At 38.0% G+C, this 9,761-nt stretch overlaps 2 protein-coding genes across 4 annotated transcripts in view; one reads left to right on the top strand and one right to left on the bottom strand.

Annotated features, from left to right (window-relative positions):
• Positions 1-3,502, top strand: part of LOC106867910 (3-ketoacyl-CoA thiolase, mitochondrial) — a 25,212-nt gene extending 21,710 nt beyond the window's left edge. The window contains exon 11 of the mRNA XM_014912979.2: positions 3,312-3,502. Coding sequence (XP_014768465.1) covers positions 3,312-3,393 — 82 coding nt within the window. The 3' untranslated portion in view covers positions 3,394-3,502. The remainder of the gene's footprint in view (positions 1-3,311) is intronic.
• Positions 1-9,761, bottom strand: part of LOC106871104 (endoplasmic reticulum lectin 1) — a 488,243-nt gene that overhangs the window by 278,932 nt on the left and 199,550 nt on the right. The window lies entirely within an intron of this gene.

Below are 9,761 nucleotides of genomic sequence, written 5' to 3'. Positions count from 1 at the left end.
TATATATATATATATATATATATATATATATATATCCTTCATTGGACACTAAACTCGGCTTGTGTAGACCTGTTGGGGCAAGTGAAATCGAAATCGTGATTGAACCAAATTCGATGACTGGCACCCATGCCAGTAGAGTGCTAATAGCACCATCCGAGCATGATCATTGGCAGAGCAGCTGTGTGGCTTCCGTGCCAGTAGCACATAAATAGCACCATTTGAGCGTGATTGTTACCAGCGTCGCCTTACTGGCACTTGTGCCAACCACTCCGAGAGTGTAGTGCTTTCTACATGCCACCAGCATTAGGGCCAGTTAGGCGGCACTGGCATCGACCACACTTGAATGGTGCTTTTTATGTGCCACCAGCACGGAAGCCAGTCAGGCGGTATTGACAATGACCACGCTTGAACGGGGCTTTTTACATGCCACCAGCATGGGACCAGTCAGGCAGCACTGGCATTAACCGTGTTATGCATCCAAAGAATCAAATGAGGTCAAAGAACTTACAATCAATGGCATGAACATAATATCTCTCTGATAACAATATAAACAATATAGCATTTTGCACTAAAAGCCAATATAAAAGTTTCTCTCGTGGTATTTACTACCACAATGTATTTTGTTCTTACAGAACATCCATATTTAAGTGGGGACAAATATTACCCCTTGGTATTAATAGTGCCTCTGTCACTAATATATACACAATATACGATATGCTGGTGATAGATAGTTATTGGTAGGCAGCAATGAAAAATTGCAAGAAATTGTTGATTTTGTAAAAGAGCTAAGTGACACAAAAGGCCTAAATATGAATATGAAAAATATAAAAAATAAACAAAGACAATAGTTATCAATAAAGCAGAGAATAAAAGGAAGCAGATATAAAGGTAGATAGGACTGAAGTCTGGACAAGTAAAAAAAAAACCCAAGTATTTTAGGACAAATAATAACTTGGGAAGGTTGCTTTGAAGAAATTACATGTATGTGTGTATATATATATATATATATATATATATATATATATATATGAAGCTGCAAACACACACCCACATCTAAATGGAAAGTAGATATGAAATAATGGTAGTGGTGTTAATGTAGACACACCCCTATACTCATATTATGCTCATTTGATTTTTATAGGTGGTGAATTGGTGCAGATGATAGAATGCTGTACAAAATGTTTTATAGAATCTAATTTGTTTCTTCCTATTTATGACTTGTGGGTCATCTTTCCTTTTCATACCACTTTGGCTGTCAGTGGGTGGAAACCAGATGGGGTGAAGGTGATTTCATTGATTATAAGTTTCCCATTTGTTCCCATTCAAGTGCAATACTGGATGGAGGTGATGGTGGGGAATGCTGAGATGGGGAGTGGGATTAGGTTTTCTTCTGCATCATGGGATGACATTACAAATGTTGCTGTTTAGCCCTAGGTCAATCCTCATGTAGCTGGATCATGACAAATTACTCAAGCTGTGGCCATTCCCTCTTTCTTTTTTTTCTAGCAGTATGTCTGCTGGATAACATTATCCAATGTATTCTTCCTCTTTTAAGGCACTAATGTATGACTTAAGTGAATTTTGGTTACTATTACTAGCAGGTGAAGCAATTATGTAGAAGCTCCTTTGTTGATATGTTTCTATTTTTTCCCAGGCATCAAATTCATGCTCTAGTTGAACCTTTTGGGTTCTTTATGAAGAAGAGAGTAATCTCCTGGGTCTCTTTGTACAAGCTTTTGGCTTGTTTGCTTTGATGTGTTTATAAGTTTAGGCTAATGAAGCTAAACTATTAATCAGCAAGGTTACCCTCTTCAATACTGGTGTTGTCTTGACTGAATGTCAGATACCAGGTTAGTTAAGTCAGATTTGATCAACAGCTGGACTAATAGAGACAGATTTGATCAACAATCTGACAGATTTGATCATTAACTAGACAGATTTGATCACTAACCAGACTAGTTGAGAGAGATTTGGTCAACAACCAGACTAGTTGAGTGATTTGATCAACAGCCACACTAGTTAAGAGAGATTTGACCAACAACCAGACTAGTTGAGAGAGATTTAATCAACAGACGCACTAGTTGAGAGAGATTTGATCAACAGCCTTGCTAGTCGAGAGAAATTTGATCAGCATTCGAACTAGTTGAGCCACATTTGATCAGCATTTGAACTAGTCGAGGCATATTTTATCAGCACTCAAACTAGTTGAGCCATATTTTATCAGCATTCAAACTAGTCAAGCCAGACTAGTCGAGTCATATTTGATCGACAATCAGACTAGTCGAGCCATATTTGACCGACAGCCAGACTAGTTGAGCTATATTTGACCGACAGCCAGACTAGTCGAGCCATATTTGACTGACAGCCGGACTAGTCGAGCCATATTTGACTGACAGCCAGACTAGTTGAGTCATATTTGACTGACAGCCAGACTAGTCGAGCCATATTTGACTGACAGCCAGACTAATTGAGCTATATTTGATCAACAGCCAGCCTAGTCAAGACATATTTGATCTACTAAGTTGTAGTCTATTGCATAGTTCACTGTTGCAAATAGTTGGTCAGTTGGCTTCACTTGGCCAGTTTACTTCAGTGATAATTTTGAATTTAGAGCCTAATCCAGGGGCGATATAACTCCCATCTGCTTAACACTATAGGAAACTGGATGTACAACAGTCAGTCCCATGTATCCTTGTGATTCAGTAATGAACAAATTGCTTAACATAGTTAAAGGACCTTAACAAGGGATCAGAGCTGAAGTATCTTTTGTTCCTAAAGAAGAATCAGTCTTTGCTATAAAGTTTTGCCATGTTATAAATGTAATGTCACAATCAGAGGTTGTGAAACTTAGCATTTGTTGTAACTTTAAAGGTTTTAGTTGTTTAATGTTTATAAAGAGAGATGAGGTACAAACTTACTTCTTTGATATATGTATCTATTATGGCCCAGTAGTTAGTGTTGCACTCATGATCATCAGCTTATGATTTTGGTTCTCTATCTAGCAAAACACTTCATTTCATGTTGCCTCTGTCCACTCAGCTGTAAATAAATTTCAGCAATAGCTGTGAAGTTAACTCTGCAATGACTGACATCCTGTTGTAGGGGTTTGCTGGAGTTGTAATCTCAGTCTCTTATATTCCATAGTATCTGAGTTAAGCTCTGACCTTATATGTCCTATGGTTCAAGACAGATCTAAGTAAGTATTGCTGTTGAAAGAGGCCAAGTTGTTTAACTCTTTATTAGGTTGAAATTATTGCTCTTCAATTAACTAAAATTTGTGATTGAATTATTTAATACATTTTCTATTTCAGACGTACAGGTGGAAAACTGGCCCTTGGTTCAGCATGCATTGGTGGAGGACAAGGTATTGCTGTTATTACAGAGAATCTGTAATAAGTCGTTGTTTTTAGAATTTCTAATGAGACCATCCATACTTTCTAACAATGTTTTTTACTTGACATATGTACATATTACTTGAATAAAGTGATAGTTTTTTACATTGTTCAATTTGTTGAAAATATTTAGCTTTTTTATGCAAGGAAAGAGAAGAAGGAGATCGAGGAAGACATGGGATGAAGGCTGATCTCAAGATGTTGAGCTTCATGAAGAGGAGATGACAAAGGCTCAAGATGATTGGTAATTAGCTGTGCTTGAGAAAACACATCTGTCACTGTGAAAACGAGGTCCTAAAAGCCTATACATGCTGGGCCCTGCCCCTGCATCCAGTCTGTTCCATCAATCACATCTCATCTCTCATCTTCTGGACATCTGTCTCGCCATCACTCTTCTATTGCACTACATGGCTGGTGTTATCACTTGTGGGCAGAATTGATTCTCCCTTTCTGAGTTACATCTTTAACAACTTTCGTCTGCCGTACCTCATCTTTAACAACTTTCGTATTTGCTATCATTCTCAATGTCTTCCCACATCCACCATCGATATCCCCTACTATTGTTGCTTTAATCACTCTCATGATCCTCTGACCACCATCTCTTTCACTGGATATCTCCCCCTCCCCCATTCTTCTTACTCCCTGCACCTCATCCGCCTCCTTTCTGATCTATCTGCAGGTTTCCACTTGTCACCTCCTCTTTCTCAGGCCACTTTTATCTCTCTTACCTTAACCTCCCTCCATACTGATATTTTCTCTCAGCCACACCTTCACCCTTGTTCATCACTCACTACATTCACCTCTTTGCTCATTTTTAACAATCTGTTACTCTCCTCCTAGACTCTTATGAAATTACTGGCTCTTTTTGCTCCCTTAATACATTGTCTATATTCTCTCATTATTATCTTATTGAACCTTGAGGGGTCACTCTGGCACTCCATCTCCAACATATTTATTTTCTTATTTCTTTACTGCCCACAAGGAGACAAACAAGGACAATCAAATGGATTAAGTCGATTATATCGACTCCAGTGCGTAACTGGCACTTATTTAATCGACCCCGAAAGGATGAAAGGCAAAGTTGACCTCGGCTGAATTCGAACTCAGAACGTAGTGGCAGACGAAATACCACTAAGCATTTTGCACGTCGCATTAATGTTTCTGCCAGCTCGCCATCTTATTTATTTTCTGTTGAGCCAACATATTTATTTTCTGTTGAGCTACTTCCATCTACCCTTATATAATGATGGGTGGCTGTGTATTCTCTCTATAGCTATACACCTGTGCTTGAACCTCTGTCCTAACTTTAGTCCTTCAACACCTGGCTTAAAGCTACCTCTCCCTCTCACGAATACCTGCCCCCATTTATTTGAGGGAATATTTCCTTTTTATTCCTTGTCTTGCAAGTTACTTGACAACCTCTCTACCTGTGGCATGATTCAAGCATCTAGTATACACAGTAAAGTGGTTGGCATTAGGAAGGATACCCACCTGTTGAAGCCATTCTAAAGCTGACAGTGGATCTCAATGCAGTCTTGTGGCTCACTGGATCCTGTCAAACTAATTAAGCCTTGCCAGTATGGAAAACAGACATTAAATGATGATGATGATGATGGTGATACAAGTGTTGTAAAGTGGTAGTACAAGGTTGGCAAACAGGGTTTACTGACAAAAGTGCCAACAAAATGTGGTTATAAGCATACACGTACAAAAACCAGATGATGCATAGGCATTGAAGAATTGTTAAAAATACTGCAACTTCTGCCTCACTGAAAAGCTTCACATTTTCTATTCCAAAATTTAAATGAAAAAATGTATGAACTCTTCCTTTCAGATGCAGGAAATAAACAAAGCATTGGAGCAGATTTTCTACAGCTGGATGCCCTTCCTGCTTTCAACCCTCACCTGTTTTTAAGGAAGGTCATATTTCCCCATGGCTAAACATGTTTTATAAATGACTTCCATTTATAGAAATCATATGACATCAAAGGAGACACAAACGCTCGCACTCCACCCTCATTATATATATATATATATATATATATATATATATATATATATGTGATGGATTTCTTTATAATTTCTGTCTACTTACAAGGCTTTGGTCAGCTAGGGGTTATAGAAGAAGTCACTTGGCCAAGATGCCATGCAATGAGACTGAACCTGAAACCATGTGGCTGGGAAGCAAACTTCTTAACTACACAGTCATGCTTGTGTTTGAACACAGGTATGAATCTTTCTGGGTGAGTAGCAGCAATGCCGTGAAATACTAGACATATCATTGGCATAGAAAAGAATAAAGAAAGTAATTAGGCAATATGACAGCAACAGTGATCTCTGAACGATTGTCACAAACTGAACTGACAGATGAATGAAGAGACAGTTTTTTTATGAAACCTTTCATTGTTATCTCAATAACAAATTACTATAATTTAATTATCTTGGCTAGTAACTTTAATGGATATGTTAAGCAACACCATGATAGTTACTCTGGAAACTACAGACATAGTGTGAAGAATGAGTAGGTATCAGGTTCTTGGCATTCTGAGATGTAAATGACTATTTGCAGTACTACAGGAAACTGGTCAGTCACCTGATTATCTATGAATGAAGTTGACTTGCATAGCAACTAGATTACATACTGACCAGGAAGCAAAACAAGTTTGTGGACAATGAGGGGCTTTCCTCAGTGAAGAAAATACTATCAAATATAGGTTATTGATCAAGTGACTTAAGAGCTAGGCAGAGTGAATGACATGATAATCTGGAGAAGACAGATATGGAAGCTGCAAGACCCCTTCAACCAGACAGGTTTAGAGAAGTACTAGCTGATGTATATGACAAAAGAAAGAAGGTGGGGATTGATAACACTGAGGGGCAACTGGGAATTTCTGTGAGACAGCCTATTTTGAACGACAGACCAGATCTGTAGTTGGTGCAAGGTTGCAGATATTTGGAAAGTGATAAGGTGTAGTAATGGCTGGAGAGATTCGAAGATGGATGAGAAAAGGAACAGTATCAAGTAGCTCGAAGAAGTGTTAGGCACAGACGTGACAGTGTGGTAAGAAGCTTGCTTTCCAACTGTATGGTTCTGGGTTCAGTCCCATTGTGTGGCACTTTGGGAAAGTGTTTTCTACTATAGCCTCAGGCCAACAAAAGCTTTATGAGTGAAATTGATAGGAGGAAATGGAAAGAAGCCTGTAATGTGTGTGTGTATATTGCTATATACTTATCTCTGTGTGTGCATGTCTGTGTTTGTCCTCCACCACTGCTTGACAAAAGCTGAAAGTAAGAGATTTACTAATGTGATGAGAAGATCAGAGGAGTAAGGTGTTCTGGATGGTAAAGCAGTGGGTCGTTGTGAAACAAAACATCATTCAGAGAAAAGAGTATTTGGAATGAGAATGACACACTTGCCTTCACTGATGCTGAAAAGAAAGAAGCATGGAAATGTTACTACTTGAGGGTGTTGAATGAGGAGAATGCCTGGGAGATAAAATACTTCAACAAAGGAGCCTGTTAGTGAAGTTGACAGTTGTATGGTTGAAGGTACAATTAGAGATATAAAAGCAGGGAAGGGAACTGAACCTTAGGTATAGCAACTGAGAGGTTGAAAATACATGCTGGTCAGTCTCATAAGTAGTACAGGCATCTTGTCCTGTAACTGGCCTAACAGATTATCATCAACTACAACAGGAAAGGAGATGCACCAGAAAGAAGAAGTTCCAGAGACATCAAGTCGATGGACCAGATTATGAAAGTTACTCTAAGAGTTATATAACATAACTGATTAGGAAAATAATTGACCTCTGATCTTCTCATCACATTAGTAAATCTCTTACTTTCAGATTTTGTCAGGTGGAGGACAAACACAGACATGCACACATAGATAAATATATAGAAATACACACACACACACACACACACACACATTACAGGCTTCTTTCCATTTCCTCCTACCAAATTCACTCAAAGCTTTGTTTGGCCTGAGGCTATAGTAGAAGACACTTGCCCAAAGTGCCACACAGTGGGACTGAACCCAGAACCATATGGTTGGAAAGCAAGCTTCTTACCACACAGTCACGTCTGTGCCTAACACTTCTTCTAGCTACTTGATATAGTTGGCTTTGTGCTAGGAAAAAGTACTATGGTGCCTTGTTCCTGGAGTAACAACTGCAAAAGTAATTAGCTAGATGTAATCCACTCTAAATAGCATTTTTTGAACTGGAGAAGGTCTTTGATAGGGTTCTATGCTCTGTAGCCTGGTGGTTGCAAATGAAAATAAGAGATGAATGACTTGTGAAGGCGTGCAAGCCATGTACAGAAGTATCTTCAACAAGGTGTGAGTTAGCAAATGAGTTCTGCAACAAATGTTGAAGACAGGTTGGCATCCATCAAAACTTAGCTCTTTGCTCCCTTGTGTTTACTATAATTCTCCAAGCCATAAAAGGAATTTAAGACCAGCTGTTTGTAGTAACTCCTATATGTTGAAGACCAAGTTCTCACAGTTGAAGCTGTCAAATATTTACTGGAGAAATTACAAAATTGGAAGGGGTAGTGGCCATGCTCAATATGCAGGAAAGGAAATATCAGGATTTTCATAACATGTAAGTGTAAATATGGATATGCAAGAGGTGTTATGGGATCAAAGGTAGGCTGATATTAAAAGTAGACTTTATATATGGTAGATGAAGTGGAACAGTTAGTTGTAAGAAGAAACACGAAATAGATTCTTTCAAATATTCAGACATCTACTTTGAAGTAGTTGAAAGCTTTTGTTGCCAAAATGATTGACTCAACAGGGAAGGCAGATGTTCTGAAAGCATAGTAGCAATATGTAAGAGTGAAGACTGCTCGTATGATCATTTGATACAGTTAGAGGTTATTAGTTGTGTAAGGAAGTAACAATCATTCCAGCTGGATAGAAACTGTGACAAGAGAGACTGAGAAAAAGATGGGATGAAGTGGTGAAGATTGATCTCAAGAGTTTGAACCTTATGAAGAACCACAAAGGACCATGGCTAATGACAAAACCTTGTTGAGAGGAAGACTCAACCACACCAAGACAATGGCTCTAACAAGATTGGTCATGTTTTATTCTTCTTAGAATTCATCTAAGAGCATTGCAATAAGGGAAGTGTAGGGTTTATATGTATATATATTTATATAGGCAGTGCCCCATCATGGCCACAGTCTAATGACTGAAACAAGTAAAAGATGTAAAAGATACCTGTGTGCATGTATGACTGTGATAAGGAAGGATTTGGAAGAAGTTGGGTGGTGGTTAATTGTAGGAGTTGTCTATCATGGTCAGTAATCCATGTAGCATTATGAATTACTTAGGTATGTAAAGAATGTGAGTAGGGAGTAAATGGAATAGTAGTATTAGGGATGGGACAAGAAGAAAACTTGACCTGTAGGTGAATGTGTAATGTGTATCTATCTATACACTCATACATACGTACATACATACATACATACATACATACATACATACATACATACATCACGAATGCATACATATACATACACAATAAATTACTTGTTCTCAAACCTTAGAAGGCATCTATTAAATCAATGTCATCAGTGAGATGAGAAAAGATTTACTAACAAAATAATCTTCTGTTCTATTTATGAGTGTGTGTATGCATATGTGTGTGTGTGTGTGTGTATATACATACATGTAAATATATAATATATAATATACATATATGTGTGTGTGTATGTATGTATTAAAAATTCTTGTAAAGAGACTAAATCACTGTAGGTGGCCAAGACAATGGAGTGCCAAGTAGAATATATTAAAGTTTAAAGTTGAGATAAGATAAGAACATTCCTAATTTACCCAGCAACATTCTTTATATATTTGATGACTGTGAATATACATAATTTATAATATTATATGTAATGTATATGACATATGTGTAACAGGCAGGCTTGCTTTTCCTGCTTAGTAGCCATACTGAAAGAAACAGTATGGAAGACACATGTAAGAAGCATAGTGACAGATACCTTTGTATCTGGCCAGGGGTTAGTTAACTTTTTTTGTTACCACCTCAGTAGTAAGATCAGGCTGGAGAAGAGGTATCTGTCACAAGACAGATTCATGAGAAGATGGAAGCCTGTGGCGAGGAAGCTGGGAGTGTTTGGCACCAGGTAAGTGGGAGCCAAAAACAAGGGAAAGAAAAGGCAAGGGGTCTACCCTGGTGGTCAGATGCCTATCCTTCAGGAATGCCATTACAAATTGCATCTGTAATGAGCAATGCTTTAATTGAACATTGTAAATATAATCCAATTTTTATTGTATATTTAAAATTGTAAATATTTAATCGATACAGCTACTTCACCCCTTTTATGTTTGTCTGTCCT

This window comes from Octopus bimaculoides, chromosome 11, assembly GCF_001194135.2.
Source record: "Octopus bimaculoides isolate UCB-OBI-ISO-001 chromosome 11, ASM119413v2, whole genome shotgun sequence".
NCBI classification, from domain to species: domain Eukaryota; kingdom Metazoa; phylum Mollusca; class Cephalopoda; order Octopoda; family Octopodidae; genus Octopus; species Octopus bimaculoides.
The sequence above is the reverse complement of the archived record's forward strand: the minus strand, read 5'-3'. Positions and strand labels throughout refer to the sequence as shown.